At 37.6% G+C, this 25,726-nt stretch overlaps 1 protein-coding gene across 1 annotated transcript in view; it reads right to left on the reverse strand.

Annotated features, from left to right (window-relative positions):
* Nucleotides 1-25,726, reverse strand: part of LOC141394063 (uncharacterized) — a 917,654-nt gene that overhangs the window by 128,641 nt on the left and 763,287 nt on the right. Inside the window, exons 14-16 of the mRNA XM_073967887.1 lie at nt 18,372-18,892; nt 6,878-7,027; nt 168-350 (exon numbers count right to left, since the gene is read on the reverse strand). Of these exons, the coding sequence (XP_073823988.1) occupies nt 168-350; nt 6,878-7,027; nt 18,372-18,892 (854 nt within the window). The remainder of the gene's footprint in view (nt 1-167; nt 351-6,877; nt 7,028-18,371; nt 18,893-25,726) is intronic.

A 25,726-nucleotide genomic window follows, 5' to 3' on the forward strand; every position in this document is an offset into this window, starting at 1 on the left:
TAGAACAAAAGCTTTCATTATCAATATTTTAAAAGGTTTCTTCGGAATGTTATGTGCTTGGTTTTCTTTTACTTGATTTTTCTGGGAAAAGAATGCAACAACAAAAGCCATTCATTATCCCAGAGAATGGTATTTGTTTTATTTTCTTCATTTTGCCATATACTCACCCACACACCGCAATCCAATCACCATCTTTGGGTGCTCGCTCATGTTGGAATATAATCTCAACATGGCCATGTTCGAAGGGTAAATCCAAGGGTTCGCGTAAATTATCATTAGAACGATTCGATTGAAAGAGCCATGTTTGTACGATACGCGAAGCCAAAATGTAATCAGATTCTTTGGGATCACTGGAATTTTTAATGAGCGGCAACATGACCAACAACCAGAAGCAGCATCAGCACCACCAAGCAGCAAAGGAATGCAAAGATTTTGAAACGAGAAAAGAAAAAAAGAAAACACTCATGTTAAGAAAAATTACACATACATACGCTCACATGTTTAGATGATGTGACAAAGTCAACATGGAAAAATCTAATTAAAAGGACGCGAAGTAAAAAACTGACATAAATGTCACTAATGACATGTTAGCGTGGAATAATGTCAACTTTCACAGGGTTGTTGGGGTTAGGTTATCTTTTTATCTAGTTCTTTTTTCTGGAGTTAGAAAATTCCTACATGCCATTTCTGACGTAATGTAGTATTTTAGGAATTTAAATCAACTGGTACAACGTCGTGGAATTGAGAAAATGTTTGGGCAGAACATTCCTTGAAGTATGTAAAACATTCTCCACTAAGTTTTCGTTCAATGAAATCACAGGACCTCACATGAAATCACAGGACCTTCTTTGAATATTGTAATTTTAGAGAAATTTGAATATGAGTTTCAAACATGTATTGTCATCGTTGCGCGGTGGTTCAGAAATCGATTTTCCTGGCCAAAAACCCCTATTTTTTGTTGTCACCGATTGTGAATTTCTACATGGAATTCGATAGTAAACATATTGAAACTAAGGAAAGCAAAAAATTAGATCAAACTATTGGACGGTGTGGGTGTGGCGTGCTCCTAATGAAGACAAATGTTTCACAATTTTGGAAAATACGTAATTTTTGCAAATTTCTGGAGAAAGAAACAGTTTTTTCTCAGAAACTATAACAGATATTGTATTTTGCTAGGTAACTAAATTTGCCTTTAAGAGTCGTTTTAATAAATTACCATAGCGTTTACACGAAGTGAGCTATATTATTTTTCCTCAGCTACTAAATTTTAGTGAAATTCCAAGTTTAGTGGTTTAGAACTTTTATTGAACAGCTTGTGGAACAAAGCTCCGTTTTCGCAGAATGATGCCCGAGAGTGTCCTCTTTCAGTCCATATATACTTTTGTACACGTCCCGTTCCGTCGGTTTACCACTTTTTTAAATTATTTAAAATTACATGGTTAAAAATGTGTATTTTTCCGTACCGTTTCCCATATAAATTATATTTTTTTCACAAAAATTTACATTTTTTGGAAAATACGTAAATGTTTTATGAAAACCCAAGAAGTATTTTTTTCAATTTTGAAAAAAAATAAATTTTTTAAAATTTTTTTTTATTTGTTTTGTTTATTGTTGAAGTTCAATCTCATTTTCGATTGTTTGAGTGGAGTATTCCCCCATTGGCTCAACTTCATTTATTACCCTCTATTACAGAGAGTAATGTTTTTCAAAACGAACTGACAGTGTTGCAAAATTTTACTGATCGCTACCAATATCATGATTTCATCCCGGCGAAGGGAATTATCAATTGGCTTCTCAGTTTTTGAAATGATGCCTTTTTAGCAAAAAACCGAACTCTTTAAGTGTCCAGTATTCTCATATGAATGAGAATCACACTCACTTTTCGGCTTTTCCAAAGAAACACCAAAATCAAAATATTTTGCAACATGTCAGCACGTATCAACTAAGAATTCTTCGAATTCTGTGAGTTGAAAAGAACAGTTTTGAAAAACATTACTCTCTGTAATAGAGGGTAATAAATGAAGTTCAAAAACTGAGAAGCCAATTGATAATTCCCTTCGCCGGGATGAAATCATGATATTGGTAGCGATCAGTAAAATTTTGCAACACTGTCAGTTCGTTTTGAAAAACATTACTCTCTGTAATAGAGGGTAATAAATGAAGTTGAGCCAATGGGGGAATACTCCACTCAAACAATCGAAAATGAGATTGAACTTCAACAATAAACAAAACAAACAAAAAACAGCCAAGGCACGGGCGGATTGGAGCTTTGTTAAAAACAAAAAAAACAAAATTCCAATAAACAACCTCACAGGCAACTGTGTTGGTGTTCTTTTCAACTCACAGAATTCGAAGAATTCTTAGTTGATACGTGCTGACATGTTGCAAAATATTTTGATTTTGGTGTTTCTTTGGAAAAGCCTAAAAGTGAGTGTGATTCTCATTCATATGAGAATACTGGACACTTAAAGAGTTCGGTTTTTCGCTAAAAAGGCATCATTTCAAAAACTGAGAAGCCAATTGATAATTCCCTTCGCCGGGATGAAATCATGATATTGGTAGCGATCAGTAAAATTTTGCAACACTGTCAGTTCGTTTTGAAAAACATTACTCTCTGTAATAGAGGGTAATAACTGAAGTTGAGCCAATAGGGGAATACTCCACTCAAACAATCGAAATTTTTTTTTTACAATTTTTTTTTCTTAATTTTTTTTTGTATTTTAATCGTTTTTATTGAGGTTTTTAACAACTCAAAAACACTCATATTTTGATGAAAAATATAAAAAAACTTTAACTTTGACCTTGAATTCCTCTGCAATCGCTAGACCGAATTTGTGACATTTGATGTATCTGCGGAACAAAAATGAAAATATATCTATCCATTTAAAAGTTACAGAGTTTTGACCAGGAAAGAACGATTCTGATGTTCTTGTTGTTCGTGCTTGATTTATCCTCTTGTAGTTGAAGCTGTATATAATATATTAGGGTGTCTACACGTTCCGACAATTCTTGAATCTACGTTCCGGTAAGCTGGCTGCTTGAATCCCCGATTAGTAGTCGTCATCATCCGTCATCATACCTGCCGTTGCTATAACAATCCCTAAAAATTTATAATTTTTGCAATTTTATACCTGTGGACTCTGAGGTAAGATCGGCGATTTCATGAGTCGGCAGAATATCATGTCCGCGGCAGGAAGGTAACAAAGCTCAACAACAACTGCAACTTACAGCGTTGTGATGGTTACAGCGGAATGATAACAACAGAAGTGAAGTTGGGGGACTAGTTGTCCTATTGGCCCAGTCTGTTCAATACAGACCTATTTCGCTTGAGCCTGACTTTAATGACCCGTACATGGAATATACGGGGGTAGCAGTCAGGTGTGGAACTGCCGGGGTAGGCTGAACGTATACATCCCGCCGGTAAGTACCTGTACTCCATGTCATAGAAGCCTCTTACGGAGACCTTCTTCTATAGAAACCTCATACGGAGGCCTTTTATTCTAAAGAAGCCTCCTACGGAGGTCTTCTATTCTATAGAAGCCTCCTACGGAGGTCTTCTTATTCTATAGAAGCCTCCTATGTAGGTCTTCTATTCTATAGAAGCCTCCTACGGAGGTCTTTTATTCTATAGAAGCCTCCTACGGAGGTCTTTTATTCTATAGAAGCCTCCTACGGAGGTCTTCCATTCTATAGAAGCCTCCTACGGAGGTCTTTTATTCTATAGAGGCCTCCTACGGAGGTCTTTTATTCTATAGAGGCCTCCTACGTAGGTCTTCTATTCTATAGAAGCTTCCTACGGAGGTCTTTTATTCTATAGAAGCCTCCTACGTAGGTCTTCTATTCTATAGAAGCCTCCTACGGAGGTCTTCTGTTCTATAGAAGCCTCCTACGGAGGTCTTTTATTCTATAGAAGCCTCCTACGGAGGTCTTCTATTCTATAGAAGCCTCCTACGGAGGTCTTCTTTATCTATAGAAGCCTCCTACGTAGGTCTTCTATTCTATAGAAGCCTCCTACGGAGGTCTTTTATTCTATAGAAGCCTCCTACGAGGTCTTTTATTCTATAGAAGCCTCCTACGGAGGTCTTTTATTCTATAGAAGCCTCCTACGGAGGTCCTCTATTCTATAGAAGCCTCCTACGGAGGTCTTCTATTCTATAGAAGCCTCCTACGGAGGTCTTTTATTCTATAGAGGCCTCCTACGTAGGTCTTCTATTCTATAGAAGCTTCCTACGGAGGTCTTTTATTCTATAGAAGCCTCCTACGGAGGTCTTTTATTCTATAGAAGCCTCCTACGGAGGTCTTTTGTATCATAGAAGCCTCCTACGGAGGCCATCTACTCTATAGAAGCCTCCTACGGAGGCCATCTACTCTATAGAAGCCTCCTACGGAAGCCTTCTATTCTATAGAAGCCTCCTACGGAGGTCTTCTATTCTATAGAAGCCTCCTACGGAGGTCTTCTATTCTATAGAAGCCTCCTACGGAGGTCTTCTATTCTATAGAAGCCTCCTACGGAGGTCTTCTATTCTATAGAAGCCTCCTACGGAGGTCTTCTATTCTATAGAAGCCTCCTACGGAGGTCTTCTATTCTACAGAAGCCTCCTACTTCTATTATACTACTATTTCTATTTTATATATACTTTTTAGAAGCCTCCTGCGGAGGTCTTCTTTTCTATAGAAGCCTCTTCTATAAAGGCCTCTTACGAAGGTCTTCTATTCTATAGAAGCCTCCTACGAAGCCCTTCTATTCTATAGAAGCCCCCTACGGAGGTCTTCTATGCGATTGAAGCCTCCTACGGAGCCCTTCTACGGAGGTCTTCTATTCTATAGAAGCCTCCTACGGAGGCCTTCTGTTCTATAGCCTCCTACGGACTTCTATTTTATAGAAGCCTCCTACGGGGGACTTATACTTTTTACAAGTCTGCTGCGGAGGTCTTCTTTTCTATAGAAGCCTCTTACGGAGGTCTTCTATTCTATAGAAGCCTCTTACGAAGGTCTTCTATTCTATAGAAGCCTCCTACGGAAGCTTTCTTTTCTATAGAAGCCTCCTATTATATAGAAGCCTCCTACGGAGGCCTTCTATTCTATAGAAGCCTCCTACGGAGGCCTTCTATTCTATAGAAGCCTCCGACGAAGCCCTTCTATTCTATAGAAGACTCCTACGGAGGTCTTCTATTCAATTGAAGCCTGCTACGGAGTCCTTCTATTCTATAGAAGCCTCCTACGGAGCCCATATATTCTATAGAAGCCTCCTACGGAAGCCTTCTATTCTATAGAAGCCTCCTACGGAAGCCTTCTATTCTATAGAAGCCTCCTACGGAAGCCTTCTATTCTATTCTATAGAAGCCTCCTATGGAGGCCTTCTATTCTATAGAAGCCTCCTACGGAGCCCTTCTATTCTATAGAAGCCTCCTACGGAGGACTTCTATTTTACGTTACGCTGACTGATCCGAAGAGGTGCTGAAGCTATTTTAATCAACAGTTTTTCGAGAACTCTGTGGGTGACAGGGCCATGGAGGAACCACCAAAATTCACAATGGATGATGTTGCGAATACCATCAGGCACCCAAAATTATCCAAAGCGCTGGGCCCTGATGGAATCTCCATTGAAATGCTGAAACAGCTGTATGAGCCGTGAGTCGAGTATTTCACCAAAGTTCTCAACATGTCGCTAGCCACCCATATCCATCTGGAAGTATTGAAAATGGGCAGGGTGGTGATAGAGGAAAGGTGAATCATTCAGACCGATTTCACCTTTGTCGCCCGTTGTAAAGACTCGTGAGGCTTTATCCCCATCGTCTGAAATATCTATCCAGTAGCCGATCATCAGCATCAGTTCCATTATCAGCACAACAACAGTGGCGACAGCACATATAATGCACAAGTAATTATATCTCTGAAACATTTCATAGCTGTCCAAGCATCTTAGGGGATAGTCAGTTACCAGAAGCGATTGCCACTGAGCTCTCTGAATTCTACGGCAGTAATCTGAGTCGCTGTTTGTTTGTAGAGTCGTGCATGTGTTCAACAAACTCGATGAGTGCATTTATCATAACACGATTGATTTGGTTCCTTGTGAGTTGAGTTAGTAGGTGGGGATCGTTTGCTGCGAGATCTCCCCATAGATTCCCTAAGTAGCCATGCGGACTTTATAAATCGAGGTGTTTAAATCTAGTGAATATGTATTAAATTTAATAAACATGTTTAGAATTGCTATAAAATGTCTTCATGGCTATGTTAGAAAACATTTTTACTTCAGAACGACCCTCATATGACGTTTTCTGTTTTCAATATCAATGCTTTTAATTAGAATTCTGTAAGACCGGATGTAATGCAAAAACGGATGTTTCACACACACACACACCCACCCACGTACTCAGCCACAGACTGACGGGCACATACATACACATAAGGCAAGTATAAATCTTAACACTACATGGCTGCAGGCATTTGTTTAAATCCAACTATGTGTGCACACACATACACGCATATAAACGTGAGTTTCATTATCATGTAACTATGCACGCTCATGTGTGTGTTATAACTGAACACGTCCTATAGTATATGTAGATGTAAGGTTTGAGTGCGTTAAACAAGTGCGTGTCTATTTAACAAACACATGTGCATATAAATCCGATTTATTTTAATGGCATTATTTTTAAACACCTCCACCCACCCACACACTCTGATACTCCCATATGTTACACATTTATTTTATTTTTTTTTTGTTTCTGTTGTGGAGGTCATTTCATAAACATTACGCTTATATACATACATACATTTAAAAGTATTAAAGTTACATACACACTAGTAATGCCCGTATAACTTCGGTATAATCAATGCTGTGCTGTTTGGAGATTATTACTACGACAATACTTACCTTCCACGTGTATAGTAGGTTTTGGGTAGAAAACTTTTCAGATTTTTATATGATATAACTGAGGCAAATATCGTATTATTGGCCATAATGTTGAGCAAACGATTCGATAAACCAATGTCCATGTAAAGTTGATCCGAAAATAAATCATCACTGAAATGAGATTAAAAAAATATGAGTAGAGATGGTGAAGAGGGTGGTGAGAGATTAAAATTAGTTGGGTTTTATGACATATATTGAATGTATTGGAAAATGTGTGTAAAAGTAATTCATTTCAGAGTTTTCGGTTTTATTTTTGTTATGGATTAAATGATTTTCGTATTTTAATAGCATTTATGTTTAATTGGTTAAATTTTCTGTTGAATTGTAAAAGGCGCTTAAATTATATAAAATTGTTGTTACAGGCAAAATAAACATTTATATCAATCATAAGCTCTATTCGTAATTGATATAAAATTCAATAATTTTTCAATCAAAAATATTCAATAGTCTTCTTAAATAATTTTCAATAATTTTGTGTACATAACGCAAAAAAATAAGAAGCAGAGAAAAAAGATCATAATTTTTATCACCTCTACCATAATATGGAGGGTATAATTAAATTTGTCATGTTTTTAAGACATCGCAATATAAGTCGGAGACCCTGCAAAGCATATATATTCTTGATCAGCATAAAATTTTAAGTCTATATAACAATTTTCGTCTGTCCGTCCGTCTGTTGAAATCAAGATACTGCTCGCAATCTTTAAGATAGAATTGAAATATAGTCCCATAGAACGGCACCTTCCGATTTTCGGTATATTGAAGATTTTAGCCTCATTATCACACCAAAATGGCTGAAATTTTGTAGTTTGTCTTCGTTAGGAGTATACAACTTTCCACCTGATATTTGTCGGTAAAGGTCCGTGCCTTCATATAGCCCGCATACAACGGTATCTCCCGATTTTCGGTATTTTGAGAATTTTAGCCTAATTAGCATACGGAAATGGTTGAAAATTGGTATTTAGCCTTCGTTAGGGGTAAAAAACTTTCCACCTGATATTTGTCGGTAAAGGTGCATGCCTTCATATAGCCCCCATAGAATGGTACCTCCCGATTTTCGGTATATTGAAGATTTAAGCCTCATTATCACACGGAAATGGTTGAAATTTGGTATTTAGTCTTCGTTAGGGATATACAACTTTCCACTTGAAATTTGTCGGTATAGGTCCACGTTTTTATATAGCCCCCATAGAGCGGTACCTTCCAACTTTCGGTATTTTGAAGGTTGTGATCTAAATATCCCACCGAAATTGCTGATATTTGGTGTTTAGTCTTCCTTGGCGTGTATAAAACTTTCCACCTGAAATTTCTCGAAATAGATCCACGTCCTTAGATAGCCCCCACTGAACGGTACCTCCCGATTTTCCGTATTTTGCAGGTTGCAGCTCCAACTTCCCCCTAAATGGCTGAAATTTGGTATTAAGTCTTCGTCAGGAGTACGAAACTTTCCACCTAAAATATGTCGGTATAGGTACAAGCCTTTATATAGCCGCCATAGAACGGTACCTCCCGTTTTTGGGTATTTTGAAGGTTTTAGCCTCAATAACGCACTGAAATGACTGAAACATGGTTTTTATTATGCGTTGAAGGTATACAACTATCACCCTGAAATTCGTCGGTATAGGTCCACGCCTTCACATAGCCCTCATAAAACGGTACCTCCCGATTTTCGGTATTTTGAAGATAGTGATCTCAATATCCCATCGAAACGGCTGAAATTTAGTATTTATTCTCCGTTGGTGGTATAAAATTTTCCACCTAACGTTTGTCATTATTGCTCTATGTCTTCATATAGCCCTTTTAGAATGGTCCCTCCCAATTTTGGGATCATGTGCCCCTGCAAATCTTATATTTCCCGCTAGCAAAAAACTGTCGACGAAGATATTAACCTTCATCCAAGAAGCCAAGTATGGAGAAAGTCCATAAAAACAAATTTACGCCAGGGCCTAAATAACCCTGTAGCTGCGGATTGTATTGATTTGATTGTGAGGCACACCCTGCCTTCATCCATTAATTGTCAACAAATTTCTCCCACATGTGTGAGTGCGTTGACATTTGTGGTCGATTTTACATGTACAATCACATAACCTACTGGCAAATACAGGGAGGAGAGTAAGAAACTCGATCCAGCACTAACAGATTTTTAAGTCCATTTTAGGGCTCAGATCCACAAGATTGTACATAAAGTGTGCGAGACTAGATACCTGGGGGTTAATTGCACAAGGTCAATATGAACCAGTCGGAACAAGACTGGTTTAAAAAGCAGAATCTCACTAAAGAGCAGAACATTGCCAAGCCTCAGAGTAGTTAGTCTTCAAACAGTGTGGTGTTGTCGTTGTCGTGCTGTGCTTCTTATGGAGCTCATGCTGATGATCGGCTAATGTCTTGTCTTGCCTTGTCCATTTTAAAAACTTCGAGCACGATATGGGTGGCTAGCGAAAGGTTGGGAACTTTCGTAAGATACTCAACTCTCGGTTCATACAGCTGTATTAGCACTACCGACATTACGTTTTGGTTGACGTTTGCAACATTACCCAGCAAAATATGAAGGAAGGGGTTCCATGCGATGTCGTGATTTCATGGCATCTTTTGCATTGGTTTAAACGAAGTCGTGAAAGATCCGATCTTTTCATTAGCATTTGAACCAATGCAAAGGAAGTCGTGAAAGATCCGATCTTTTTATCAGTATTTGAACCAATGCAAAGGAAGTCGTGAAAGATCCGATCTTTTCATCAGCATTTGAACCCATTCCATCGATCCAATAGAGATGAATTTTGTGTTTTTATTTATACACATTTTTCTAAATATATTTGCTAAATTATTTACAATAGGTTTGATGTTGTCGGAGACTCGAAACCACAACCAACGTTGTTAAAACTCTCGTCGTAATGATAATGTCATTGCAAAGGGTTGGTGAAAATGACATGCCAAAGCATTGGTGGAAATGACATGCCAAAGCATTGGTGAAAATGACATGTCAAAGCATTGGTGTAAATGACATGCTTTGGATCCAAAAATGAAGTGCATCTTTTTGGGCCCAAGCTTATATAAAATTAATCGATGAAGATGCTAAAAAGATGACATGCCAGATCACTTTCACCCATGATTGAATGACATCTTTGGCATCGAACATTTTGCTGGGTATCCATTACGTTAGCTCCTGTTCGGCAGGAAGAAATCTAATGCGACATAGTACTCTTCTCTTCGCCCTGTCTCTCTGAACAAAAACAGGGTAAATGCACAAAACGACCACGAAAACTCGACATAATCGATTTGTTGTCAAAGAGAGCCGTACCTAAAAATTTCTGGCCGACATTTTTGCAGAACATTTCGAAGCTGAAAAACGTCATCTTGTGGTACTTTTATAGCGGCTCTTAAAATAAAGGACGAAAAGGACATTGAAGGAAGCAAGTTAAAAGGTCGAAGTGCTCTACGAAAATAATCCTCATTCGATTTGACTGAAGACATGTCATATCAAAAATAAGCTAAAGCAACAGTGGACAAAGATATAACGATAATTCCTGATGGCTTACAGGGTCTCTAGCAAAAATTTCATCACGCCATATCGCGAAAGATCGACTCACGGCGAATCTGTCCTTCGGGGTTCTGTATATACTCACCAAGGGCTTTCATCTCCAATAAGAATTTTCCACCCCCCAGACTTTGAGCTCCATTTTGTTGCACAGTGTTATTGTCGGTAAGTCAAAACATTAGTTGCAGAATTCAGATAAGTTACAGAATTAAGATTCAGTTACAGACTACAGATTATGTAGCAGCTTGTTTTGCTTATGCTCACCGACCTAATATTGGTGTGTCTGCTAATTTGCTAGTCTCGCCCCCTCTGTCGGGAAGTTGGGTTTTATTTCGTGTATTCGACCAACCGGTACATGGGAAGCGGTTATAGCATTGATGATGTGCCGAAATGTCAGTTCTGCTACCCGAACATCAGAAGTGTTTGACAGTTCTCTAAATTGTTTAGCCAACTCTCTGGAACTAGGCCAATTTATGAAAGTACGGTGTTATTTCATTTTCTTTCACGTACAACTGCCGGAGCATAAAATGCACCTTGCGTAGGAAGGGTCCGAACATTCCAGGTGCAGATTTGCAGATTATGGCTCTTAAAATGTTTGCGGGGGTGGTCAACTTTAAAAGGTTTTTTTCCTTCTTCTTCTTTACTTGCTGTTGGTAATATGTTTTAAAGGTGGGGGAGGGGAGTGTAAATAACCGGGCCTCATAACCCAAGTTTTTAACGTTCTTATGGGTGAATGCATGGTACATGTTAGCTAACTACCTTCAACATGTGTAAAAGTTTGTTCCCCAGGTGACATCAAGGGAGGTCAGTGTGAGATGAGGGAAGAAGCAAGGTAAGTTCTGAGTTTTGCCTTGCTAAAAACGATTACAAAAGACATGATTGTTGTCCTTTTGTGGCCCTGCTTGAAAATCTTTACAAAATCCACGATTGTTGTTCGTTTGAGGTCCTGCTTAAACACTTTATGAAATATTGGCATTTTCTTCAAAGTGTATTTTTATTTTGTTTTTTTTTTTGTAGTTTCTTTTTGAAATATTTGCATTTCACTTTACATGGCGGAAAAGTTTTTACCACTTTTCAATCCATTTAGTTGCTTTGTTTATCAACTTTTTTCTTTTTTGGTTTTTATTTGATACCTCCTTTCACTCAGTGTTATCTATTCACCTTCTTTGTGTGTTAATGGCATCGATATTGGTATACAATAACGGTTTTCTTAACACGTTTCAATTACGGTAAAAGATACTCTAAGCGTTTTGGTAACTTCTTTTTTCGGTGTTATTTCTTTTTGTAGTTTTTTCTACTACGTGTTTCGTTTTTTTTTTCTTTTTTTCTTAAAACAAAAGTTGCTAAAAGTTTTTTTTGATTCTTTTTTCCTTGTTTCTTTTTAATATTTTTCTTTCCTGCATAGTTTTTTACACTTTATTATACGCCACTCCATAATGTGGGTGTCAATTTAAAAAGATGCCAATTGAAAGCAAAACTTAAATACCTTTCTACTCTGTAAAATGTCAATTCAGGTAAATTATATTGAAGTTTTGTGTTTGTGTTGTTTTTTTCTTATTAAAAACTTTTTGTTAGTTCTGCTTTTATGTCCAGCGACAAGGAAATACCAGTCTATGGTTCTTTTCAATGACCTTTCATTGGCAAAAACTTTTAAGTTTCTTGACTTTTTATGGCTACTTATAGTGGTGGTGCATGGAACCAACCACACACACACACACACACACACTACCAGACAATTTATGACATTGAAGTTTTGCCTTTTGAAAACTTTAACGGTAGCCGACTGGCTTTTATGAACAAATTGTAAGTTGCTTTCCTTCAATTATTTCCCTAGTAATGACCTGTGCTGAGGTCGGCAGTAATGGTACGTTCTTTGGTTATTTCTTTTAAATGAATTAATCTAAAGTTTCGCGTTTTTTATGCTTTGTGATAATTTTTGTAATTTTCGTGGTTTTTATTGTCCATAACTTGTACGGAAGTTGTTGAAAAGTGTGATTTGTTTCCTTTATTGACTTAGCTGCGATAATTTGTTATTACTGAAGTTGAAATGATGGATCGGGAGGAAAGTTTATACATGAAGAAAAGTGAGGGGAAAGGTGAAACAGATTATAAGAAATCATAACTATAAGAGATTTAGCTCTATAGAGAATATTTTTATTTCAATATGACCACAAATATATATAAAATATAAAATATATAATACAAAATAACAAATATAAAATATAAAAAAATTAAATATAAAATATAAAGATAAAAGATATAAAATGTAAGATATAAAATATATAATGTAAAATATAAAATATAACATGTAAGATATAAATACTAAAATATAAATTGTAAAATATAAAATACAAAATATAAAAAATAAAATATAAATATAAAATATGAAACATATATAAAAAATATAAAGTATAAAATATAAAATATAAGATATAATATATAAAATTAAAAATATAAAATATAAAATTTAAAATTAAAAATATAAAATATGAAATATAAAATTTAAGATATAGAATATAAAGTCTGATATATAAAATATGAAATTATAAAGTGCAAAATATAAAATAAAAAATATAAATTATATGATATAAAATGTAAATTACAAAATATAAAATAAAAAATATAAAATATAATATATAAAATATAGTATATAAAATATAAAACATAAAATATAAAACATAAAAATAAAAAATAAAATATATGATATCAAATTAAAAATATACAATATAAAATTTAATATATAAAGAATAAAATATAAAATATAAAATATAAAATTTAAAATATAAAATACAAAATATAAAATAAAAAATTATAAATATAAAATAAAAATTATAAAATATATTATAAAATAAAATTTAAAATATAAAGTCTGAAATATAAAATATAAAATATGACATATAAAATGTTAAATAAAAATATCAATATAAAATCTAAAATATAATATATAAAATATGGTATATAAAATATAAAACATAAAACATAAGATATACATTATGAATTATAAGATATAAAATATGAAATATAAAATATAAGATATAAAATATAATATATAAAATATAAAATATCTATATATAAAGTAGAACTAGTAAGAACGGCGTTAAGTTCGGCCGGGCCGAACTTGTTACACCCTCCACCACAAGTTGTATTGAAGTAAAATGGAATAATTAGTTTCCTTTCGTGTAGGAAGAAGACTTAATACTTAATTTCAGCAATTTCGGTAAAGCAATGTGAGGCACCACTCTATGGTGGCTATTTCAAAACGTCGATCTATACCGACAAATTTCTGACGGAAAGTTTTTAGGCTCAAATACCAAATTTCCTTTATTTCGGTAAGAGAATGTGGCTAAAGCTTAAAAAATACCGAAAATCAAGAAGTACGCTTTTATGGGGATATAGGAAGACGTGGACCTATACTGATAATACACTTCTGGAATATTTAATAACTCTTGGAAGACGAAATAACGAAAATCGGGAGGTACCGTTCTATGGGGGCTTTATCGAAACGTGGCCCTATACTGACGAATTTCTTGGGGAAGTTTGAGTACCCTCAACAAAGTCTAAATACAACATTTTCAGCCATTTCGGAGAAATATTGACGCCACAACGTTCAAAATACCGAAAATCGGGAGGTACCGTTCTATGGGGGCTATATAAAGGCATGAACCGATACCGACAAAGTTCTGGGGGAAAGTTTTATACCACCAACGTAGACTAAGTACCATATTTCAGTCATTTCGGTGTGAAGCTAAAACCTTCAAAATACCGGAAATCGGGAGGTACCGTTCTATGGGGGCTATATGAAGGTGTGGACCGATACCGACAAAATTCTGGGGGAAAGTTTTATACCCTTAAAGAAGACTATGTACCAAATTTCAGCCATTTTGATAGGATAATGAAGCTAAAACCTTAAAAATACCGAAAATCGGGAGGTACCGTTCTATGGGGGCTATATGAAGGTGTGGACCGATACCGACAAAATTCTGGGGGAAAGTTTTATACCCCTAAAGAAGAGTACGTACCAATTTTCAGCAATTTTTGTAGGATAATGAAGCTAAAACCTTAAAAATACCGAAAATCGGGAGGTACAGTTCTATGGGGCTATATGAAGGTGTGGATCGATACAGACAAAATTATGGGGGGAAAGTTTTATACCTCTAAAGAAGACTACGTACCAAATTTCAGCCATTTTGGTAGGATAATGAAGCTAAAACCTTTGAAATACCGAAAATCGGGAGGTACCGTTCTATGGGGGCTATATGAAGGTGTGGACCGATACCGACAAACTTCTGGAGAAAAGTTTTATACCCCTAAATAAGACTACGTACCAAATTTCAGCCATTTTGGTAGGATAATGGAGCTAAAACCTTAAAAATACCGAAAATCGGGAGGTACCGTTCTATGGGGGCTATATGAAGGTGTGGACCGATACCGACAAACTTCTGGGGAAAAATTTTGTACCCCTAAATAAGACTACGTACCAAATTTCAGCCATTTTGGTAGGATAATGAAGCTAAAACCTTTAAAATACCGAAAATCGGGAGGTAACGTTCTATGGGGGCTATATGAAGGTGTGGACCGATACCGACAAAATTCTGGGGGAACGTTTTATACCCCTAAAGAAGACTACGTACCAATTTTCAGCCATTTTGGTAGGATAATGAAGCTAAAACCTTCAAAATACCGAAAATCGGGAGGTACCGTTCTATGGGGGCTAAATGAAGGTGTGGACCGATACCGACAAAATTATGGGGGAAAGTTTTATACCTCTAAAGAAGACTACGTACCAAAGTTCAGCCATTTTGGTAGGATAATGAAGGTAAAACCTTTAAAATACCGAAAATCGGGAGGTACCGTTCTATGGGGGCTATATGAAGGTGTGGACCGATACCGACAAAATTATGGGGGAAAAGTTTTATACCCCTAAATAAGACTACGTACAAAATTTCAGCCATTTTGGTAGGATAATGAAGCTAAAACCTTAAAAATACCGAAAATCGGGGGGTACCGTTCTATGGGGGCTATATCAAAACGTGGACCGATATATCCCATTTTCAATACCAACCATCCTGCAGGTAACAAAAACTTCTGTACCAAATTTTAACTCTCTATCTTTAAACTTGCGAGCTGTATCTTGATTTCAACAGACAGACGGACGGACGGACGGACAGACGGACATGGTCAAATCGACATAGAATTTTATGCTGATCAATAATATATATACTTTATAGGGTCTCCAACGAATATTTCGATGTGTTACAAACGGAATGACAAATTTAATTATACCCTCCATATGGTGGAGGGTATAAAAATGTTTGTACGTTTGTTTGTGCCTTAATAACTCAAAAACCGCTGATCCGAATTGTTCGGATTGCCGAGTGGTAACGAAAAAAACACATTTTTATACCCTCAGCATTTATGCGGGCAAAATGTGCCTCATCGGACGAAATGTGTTTTAGACAATTTGGAGTCGATTGAGCAATGTCCGTCCCTCCGTCTGTCTGGCTGGCTGGCTGGAGCGCACGATAACTCTGAAACGGATCAACCAATTCGGTCCGAAATTTGGCTTTCGCAATATTTCATCCAAACTTAGTTTAAGTTTGAAGATGGGTTATATCGGTCCTCTTCTTCTGGTACCTTCCCCACAAAAGTTTGAAAATGTTCCGAAAATTTGTGCGCCCGATTACTCTTGAAGGGAGTAACCGATTTGGTCGATACTTTGCACATCGTGAAATTTCTACTAGACTTAGATGAGGTTCCAATGTGGACTCAATCGGTTCACTCCTTCGGGTACCTGCCACACAAAATTTCGGAGAAGTTCAGCATAGGACCTGTTCTTGAATCACTTCTTTTTTTGTTGTTGCAACTTGTATTCACTTCCCCCCATACGACGGAACAAGTTTCATCAGGGGCAGGTCCATACTTCCTGAGAAAATAGCCTGAAAGATGCAAACAGCACCTTTAACACCGTGTGTAGTGGTTGGAGCGCAAGATAACTCTCGAACGGATCTGCCGATTCGGTCCAAAATTACGCCTTCGTAATATTTTGTGCAAACTTAGTTTAAGTTCGAAGATAAGCCATATCGGTCCACTCCTTCAGATACCTCCCACACAAAATTTCAAAAATGTTCGGAAAAATTGTGATGGGAGTGACATACTTGGTCCATACTTTACACATCCTAATATAGGATAGGCATATGTCCGGTTCGAATATGGACTATATTTGTCGACTCCGTCGGGTACCTCCCACACACATGTTTGGATAAATTCACTTTAAGACCTGCCCTCGGATCACTTTGATTTTTGTTGAAGCAATTTGCATTCGCTGCCTCAATTACGACTGTAAAAGTTTTTTCAAGGGCAAGTCCATACTTCTTGAGAAAAACCCGAAAGTTGTAAAAACCCCCTATGGCACCATATGTAGTGACTGGAGAGCTCGAACCGAATAGTGCGTTCGTCCACACTTTGGATATCGTAATATTTCTTCGAATATTAGATGAAATTTTAAGGTGGAAGTAGTGGACCTTCCGATACTTCCCCCACAAAAGTTCGAAAATATCCACTAAAATGGTACTCTAAATATTGTCGAAACTCGGCTTAAAAATATACCTATCTGTCGATATCCCCGCAAATGTTTGCGATTTAATCCTATCCATATTGCTTTGAAAACCCCCTAAATACGTAAGTTTTTGAAAAAAAAAGTATTTCAATCCACACAGGCTGAGGGTATATCTCTGTCGGCAATGTCGACAGGTCCTGGTCATCACATTTTTAACAGTGACTAAAATAGCGCTCAATGTGATTTTGGCGAAATTTCCTGAGTAAATTAGCAATTTATCTACAAGTGGTGTCGTAAGACTCGCTGTTCGGACTCTTGTATAAAAAGTGGGTCCCATCTCATTGAGTTAATATGAATTGGGATGTACTTAAGAATGTGAGAAAAGTATCCCTTGCCCCTTCGGGGATGTTTTTGGGAACATGCCTAAAATTTCGAATGACTTCAAACGATAAGATTTGTTACCCAAAAGTTAAAATGCATTATTGAAAAAAAATCTTATTTTCTATTATTATTTATATTATTAAACAACATTTCTAGGCTTGAACATAGCAAATTGGCAAATTCACATTTTTGAAAGATTTTGGAACATTTACTGTTCTATAACCGAGTTGTATGTTTAGAAGTAACTCTTTCCTTACCCAACTTGTGGCGTGATGACGTTCTTCCCGATTGCGGCAGATTGGTCTCTAAACGAAACTTGGAAACTTGGCTGATCAGAAGAATCATTCGGATATTTTTTTACATTTTCGGTGTAAATTGACTGTAACTTGGTACTTACGATTTCCAGTGGTTAATTATTATTGTCATAGTTCCACGTATTATCAATTATTGCATTTAAGTTTAGAATATTTTATGGTGGAGGTTATTAAAGGTTCGGGCCAGCCGAACTTAAGACTTTTTACTATTTTTTTTTATTTTTAACTTATTAAAGCAAAGATCATTTTATAGTGACATTTGAATTAATTTTCTTTCGAGTTGAGCTGTTATGACCTAAGAGGTACTTTGGAAAATTATGAGTTCACGGGAGGTTAACTTCGATCATCATACACCAGATATAATGAATATGAGGAGTCTCTCTTATATTTATGCATTAAAATCAAAAATAACCCTAAATATTAATGTAATACAATGTAATTCATTAAGTTTAATCCGGGTTGCGAAGCGCACAGGGCTTAGCTAGTAAAATATAAAATATAAAGTATAAAATAGAACATTTTTAAATCAATATGACCATAGAGCGTATGACTGATAATAGTTTTTGTTATTTATGGCGTATACATAACATACACAAATAATACGCCACCGACTGCTGCATTTAAAATTTAATTAAAATAAAATTGAATTTATTTCCTAAATTTAATACTTACCCATATATACGCAAGTTGAAAGGTAAAGTTTTGATAGATGTCATATAAATGCGCAGGGAGTTGAGACGATCTAAAGACAGGGAGTCTTCATCAACAGTTAAAATGCTATGTGAGCCAACAACACCCGATCCAGCATCCATCTTTCCAGCAGCCGTTGTTCCTCCATTAGCGACAGACTGTGAAATGTCAGTTTTTAACAAACTTTGCCGGTTATTTCCGGTTGCAGTTGCAACAACTCCTAGATTACTGCCAGCACCGCTACTACTGCCAGTCACACCCAGACTGGCCTTTAAATCAACAACATCTTCAATGGCATCTATCCTTGATGGTTGAGTTAAAGTTAAAATGGAAGCTGATGATGATGACGATGATGAGCCTGAGGAGGAAGTTGAGGGACCAGCAGCAGCTGCCTGGGCTTGTTTAATACTACCCGTTGATGTTGATGTTGCTAATTGTGATGCTGCAATTGTTTCACGGTTCAATGCGGCTGATTGCGTTAAAAGTTGCAACTTTTTAATTTGCTGTAAAAATAATAATTAAATATTAGACAACAAGTGTTCGAAATGCAAGTTTTGTTGTTTGTTGCTTTTCTTTCTCTCTAGCGCGCATTTTTATGTTGTTTGTATTGCTGATAGTAGCTAGCCAGCCAGCTAACATGGTGGCATAGTGAGTGGTTCGCTTGCTTTTCTTGGAAATTATTTAATTATAACTAAAAAGAAATAAAAATTCGAGAAATAAAACGAAGAATCTATTTGTATCTGTAGATGTCCTGAAGTAGAAGTGTTGTGTCTTGAGTTTGTTGTCCTAGGTTGTGCGTTTTAATTTAAGGTAGTCGAATGAATGCTATTTGAACGTTGAAAGAATCCTTTGGGTAATAAGGTCTGATGGTCGTTTTGTTACTTTTCCTAAGTTGAGGTGGATAAAATTTATATTCGTTGCGAGGATGTTGCTGCTGTTCTTTATTCATTCCATTTGCGGAATGGAATGTTAATTTCCCACTAAATTACTGACAGCGTATAAAACATTGTAAATGTATTTGTAATAAACTGTACAAGTCGTTCGGAAAGTTAATTTAATGTGTGTCAATCAAAGCTGTTTGCATTGTTTGTAATAAACGGCGAATGCCGTGGAAAATGAGGTATTGATAATGCTTTACACAACAAAATTAAATTTAGTAAAATCCGTTGGAATGGCTATAAATATTAAAAAGAAATCAAATTGTGTATTTTATTTGGAGTTTTTTGACCTGAAACCAAATAAGTAAATAGGAATCTATCAGTTTTGCCGATAAACCGTAACCGAGTGGTGGACCTAAATGTTCTATGCAAATTTTGTGAAAACAAACAACTTTTTGTTGGTAACAATAGAAGTTTTGGAAGTTTCCAACATAAACTATTCAAACGTTTTACGGGTCTTATTATTATAATCAACCCAGTCTACACGAAGATAATAAGCCCGCGATGTCGGATTGTATGTACCGAATTAATCTGAGGATACATCATCCTGGCCAGGGGCCGTCACTCCAGCAACTAAGTGTTTTTATTTGTTATATTTATTTTTGGGAGCGGTTTGTACCGGAATGCCTGCTACTGTTTCTTCTGACCATGGTTTTGCTCCGTTTAGTACCGTCTCTATCATCCAAAGGTCGTTGGGAGTGATGTGCAGCGGGAGTCGTGTATGTGTACATTCCAGTAATGGTTCCGGCTTGATCTGGAGTATAGTGTTAGGGGTTATTTTGTTTTGTACTGCACCTACTTGATCCCCAGTGTGTCTTTGTCGTCCAGGTCCAGTTCCGGACAATGTTACATTTCTGCAATTTAGCTGCGATAGTCTTTGTGGGAATATCAGCGAGATTGTGGATTTTCTCAGTCGGAAAAGGATAATGTTTGGGACGATTCAAGAAACGAAAACACGGTGCTCTTGAAGCAATTTAAAAGAAAGGTTTTTTGTGTATTCTGAAACTGCAGTGTTTAAGTTGGAATATAGCAGTCATGACATTGTTTTATAAGGAGGCGATACAGTCAATACATTATCCCAATTTGAATTTGTATATCTCAATAACGGTAAAACCTACGAATAAAACCTCCCATTTCGATAGGACTTGCGGTTTCCAAGCAAAATCAAAATCGTGAAGACCTAAAAAACCCCTAAAAATGTCAACTTGGATCGCGATTTTTTTAAAAAGCGATCCCGCGATTTGTTTTTTGACTTTTTTCCTCCATGAACATTGTTGTTTCAGAATCCGCAAAAAATTCCCAGGTGTAAGTACCTTCCATTTAGACTTGCTTCAAAAGAACCGTGAAAACGAATAACAAGTCTTCAGAGTTGTGATAGATACAACGTACTGCGCTTGAATAGTATGAGAAGTGGAGATGATGGACTTATAATCTTATTTCACCAGTATGTCCCGTATAGACCTATTTCGCTTGAGTTCGACTTTAATGACCCATACTTGGAGTACATGGGGATAGCGGTCAACTGTGGAACCGCCGAGAGATAGAACGCTCAATATATCCTACCAACCTCACAGCTGTTTACGGTGTTTTTTACCTACCATTGTTGGAAGACAGTAATCGGTTTTAATGCGAATCATGAGCTACGGGGTTCAACGCTAGGAAGTAACTAGGGAGGCATAACAATTTTTGAGCAATATATATAGGTCAACATTTTGCACCGCAGATGGCCTTAGTATGCCTGACATGTCCTTCAGCTGGTCTGATGAATGACGTAACATGGCATTCCGTAATTTCCCTAGGGTAGGGTCATCTCCCTATCATCCCCATCAATAGACCGGCCGACTACATAACCCTAATTTCTCTTGGGGTTGGGCCATCTCCATATCCTCTTCTCGATCTCCACTCGGTTCCTTAACCCCTGAACGCTATACTTTTCTTAGCCATTGGAAGGCCAATTGGCAAAGATTCACAGAATAAAACAGATAACTGTCCAATCCCTCTGATGTTCGGTTAGCAGAGAGGAATTTTCGAGACATCATCACTGAAAAAATACCTAATTTCCCATCAGAGATGAAGATTATCGAAGAGGAGTGATGGACTTTGCTGTACGAACGCTAGAGTCAGAAAGATGACATTGGGAAAAGTGGCAAAGGCATCTTCTGTAGCATTGAAGCCGGTAGTAAATTGTGGTGTTATCGAACCCTAAATGCCTCTGCACATACGGTCCGTTGAGTGCAGCGTTACAAGAACCACATGAAAACTGCAAGAACAAACTTAGCATCACATACATATTTTTCATGTGGTTGTTGTTTCTGACGCATGACGCGACTCACAACAGACCGATCGTGCTGAGCGCTTAAGAAAAAGGATGAACGAACATCTGTCATGTTTAACTGCGTGGTTGTGAGGGATCCGAAGAGATTATTTTAGCTGACAATTTATTGAACAACTCGATAGCGAACGGACGACGAGAACTGTTAAACCTGATGAAATTTCAATGGTGATGCTAAACCAACTGGATACTCCAAGAGTTGACTATATAATTGTTCCACATAACATCCCAGTTGGGACAAGGGAGACTTCTCTCATATCAATAAGTGCAACCCGATTCACATTAGCTCAATGATATGGGACCTACTGTTTATCGCCGAGTCCGAACGGCATGCCTTAAGAAACCACTTGTAGAGAAGTTTACATAGCTGAAATACTCAGGAAATGTCGCCAACATTACTGAGGGGTATTTTGCCACCGTTGAAAATTTGATGTTGCCTGGTCTGGTAATTAAACCCATGACCTTCTATGTGCAAGGCGGTTGTGCATACCATTGCACCACGGTGGCACCCAGGAGTCAACTATCTGAGCAAAAACAGCTGGTTGAACCATTATTAGAAACCCCGTAGGCTGTTGCGCATCATCAACAAAAGCTCCGGAATCAGCATAGTACCACAACGTCGCTGCATGAAATGTCCATGCATATTAGCCGAGGCCTCAACTAGAATACCCCTTGTCACAGAAAAGTGATGGTAGCATTGGACCTGACTAAAGAATTTGATACTGTCCGTCATGCTAAGAGGATGTAAAAAATACTACCCTGCGGCGTTATTTGAAACTTTGGTCGCCAGTCCTACGTGGACTTCAGAAACAACAAAACCAAACTCCGAGTTCTCCAGGTAGGGGTCATGTCATCGGAACTTTTTAACCTCTGCCTTTCTGCAAATTCACAAAATGCTCTATCATTTAGGCTTGGATATTATGTATACTGATGCAGTTGCGCAGGTAGTACAAGGATGCAGTGTGAATGCAGCATCCGTCGCAGCAGAAGAACTTCAGGTGCCAAGACAAAATTAGCGAAATTCGGAAGATGCAGCCACTTCAATTCGTATTGGACCCGAATTAATATCACGAAACCTAACACAAGTTCTGCATGTGGATTGGGATCGCACGTACGCAATCAGTCCAGGTTGCTAAATTTTTGAATCTGAAGACAGAAGAATTAGAACCCGATAATATAAAAAAATCAATATCTGTCACTCCTTTCGTGTCAACTAAGCATTTTTGTTGGTCGGCATAGAATTTTTTTTTAGAGATTATCGATCTTTTTGTCAGTAAGTATGGAATTGTCCACCAAAAAATTATATTGTTATAGTCGGAACCACAAGAACTACCTCAACCAGACACTATGCGTTTATCGCCCTGCGTAAAAGTCTCCGCGTACCTTTTATAGAAGTGCTGATCCTGATACAGTCATCAGTATAATAATAAATTGATTAGGGTTCACGAGAGGGAGAGAGAGAGAGAGCTTTTCAAGACATGCCGGAATAGCATCGAGGTCAGCGATCAAACCTACAGAAAGTAAAGGGAGCTGCAATGTGGTTTTGTAAGACAAACCCAAGTTTACAGCGAAAAACTTTCGAAGATATATCTCCACCATCAAAGGTGATGTTGAGATAATTAGGTTATTATGCGGAAGGAAGGGCCTTGAAGTTATCCGACACTACCAATATGACTGCCGCTACGTGGACTATATGCTGGAGAAAGCCAAGAAGAGAGCGGTCCCGGTGTCTGTGTAGTGCGTTATCATTAAATAATCCGGCAATATGACTGTCGCTACGTGGACTATATGCTGGAGAAAGCCAAGAAGAGAGCGGTCCCGGTGTCTGTGTAGTGCCGCTACGTGGACTATATGCTGGAGAAAGCCAAGAAGAGAGCGGTCCTGGTGTCTGTGTAGTGCATTATCATTAAATAATCCGGCAATCTTTTGCCCCCTGGGCAGTCATATCGTCAGCTCAAATGGAGACGATTACAATCTGGGAATAGAAGATGAGAGCATGCCTGGGTATGAAGCCAACAATAGCCAACATTGGAATATACAGATGTCCACCCAACAAGAACATTTGTGACGTTATAGACTTCAGCCAAAGCCAAGCCAAAATGAAGTCTGTAAATTCTACCAAAGAGTGAAACATCAAACTGATGGCTTTGGTACAGTCACATCCTCCTGTAGGGACCAGCAAGTTAATTTGGTAACTGATACAGATAGTATGCTAAAGTTATGGAAAGAACACTTTTCCAAACTGTTGGTATATAATAGTACTGAAGACGACGAAGATACCACATATCCAATCCCAGAAGATGGTATTGAATGTATACCACCCGGCCAAGATGAGGTAAAGACCGGCTGAAGAATAATAAGGCAGCAGGAGCCGATGTCTTACCAGCCGAGCTGTTAAAAACCGGAGGCGATGAGGTGTATGCATTAGCTAATTAGCAACATCTGGCAGGAAGAACGCGTTACAGATAAGACTGTATGCTCTAACTATAGGAGCATAAGTCTTTTTACTATTGCCTACAAAATAGTGTCAGGGATATTGTGCGAACGTCTATGGTCAACGAAATAATTGGACCATACCAATGCGGCTTTAGACCCGACAAGTCCACCATTGACCAGATATTTACCCTGCGGCAAACCCTAGAGAAGACCCAAGATATGCAGATCAACACCTACCACCTTTTTGTTGATTATAAAGCAGCCTTCGACAACCCCCTATGTCCAATGGTACTCCATGTCTGAATTTGGTATTAGAACCTCTCCGAATAGTTTTATACCAAAAGAGGTTACAGACAAGGAGACAGCCTTTCGTGCGATCTCTTCAACATACTGCTAGAAAAGGCAAACATTAAGAAAAGTGGCACAATCCACATATTACTTGCTTATGCTGACGATATAGACATCATAGGACGATCAGTAAAAGAAGTAACTGATACCTTTGTGAAGATCGAAGGAGAATCAGCTAAGGTGGGTCTGGCGGTAAACGGCGAGAAGACCAAGTTGATGGCGTCAACGCGCAATGCGTCCATAGAGCTGATGAAGTTGGTTCCTATAATTTTGAGGTAGTGAAAGACTTAGTCTACCTCGGTACCACCGTAAACACAACAAACAACTTCAGTTGTGAAACAAAAAGAAGAATTATATTGGCTAACAGATGCTAATTTGGCTTAAATAACAGTTTAAAAACAAAACCACATCTCGTCAAACAAAAGTAACACTTTACAAAACATTGATACTACCCTGCTGATGTATGGCTCCGAAGCATGGGTACTTGCACAAGCGGACAAGGCAGTGCTTGGTGTGTTTGAGAGAAAAGTTATTCGAAAGATTTACGTACCAATCTGCGACGATGAATATCGGTGTCGTATGGACCACGAGCTGTATCTGCTATACAACGACATCAGTATAGCTAAACGTATCGAGATACAACGATTGCGTTGGCTAGGTCATATCATAAGGATGAGCAATGATGAACCTGCTAAAAAGACGTATAAATACGGGTCACATGGCGGTACACGCTGAACTGGCAGACCAAGGAATCGATGGAGAAAACAAGTGGAAGAAGAGATGAAAAGGCGCGGTATTCCAGATAGCGAAGCAACAAATAGAGAGAATTGGAGATCTTTTCTTAGTTCGACTTATAGAACAAATGTTCTGTAATTGGCCAGCTAAGTAAGTAAAGTAAGCAAGTATGGACTTCAGTCGGATCGACGAGTTTGTGATAACTGCCTGAAGAGGAGTCAACATATGGATAACATGATGGTGGAACAGTTTCTGGAGTACAATGAGAATCTCCCCACCATCCTAAAACTTTGTGACGAAGGAATCCTGTACGATGACCACCACATGATGTACTACCATCGAAGGTACCACCGTTTTGATACTGATACTAAGGGTACCTTTTACACAATTTTGAACATTTTTTTGAAAAATGCTGTGCTGTAAAACAGTATGTCATAAGGCCGTCAGAGAAGCATGCATCATCATGGTTGAAGTTCCAACTCTGTGAATCCCAGATACGTTTCATACACTGCTCCTGAATAATATTCATGTCCTGCTGAAAATGTGTA

The sequence above is a fragment of the Musca autumnalis genome, unplaced genomic scaffold (genome assembly GCF_047663935.1).
Source record: "Musca autumnalis isolate F117 unplaced genomic scaffold, ASM4766393v1 scaffold_2, whole genome shotgun sequence".
Lineage (NCBI taxonomy): Eukaryota > Metazoa > Arthropoda > Insecta > Diptera > Muscidae > Musca > Musca autumnalis.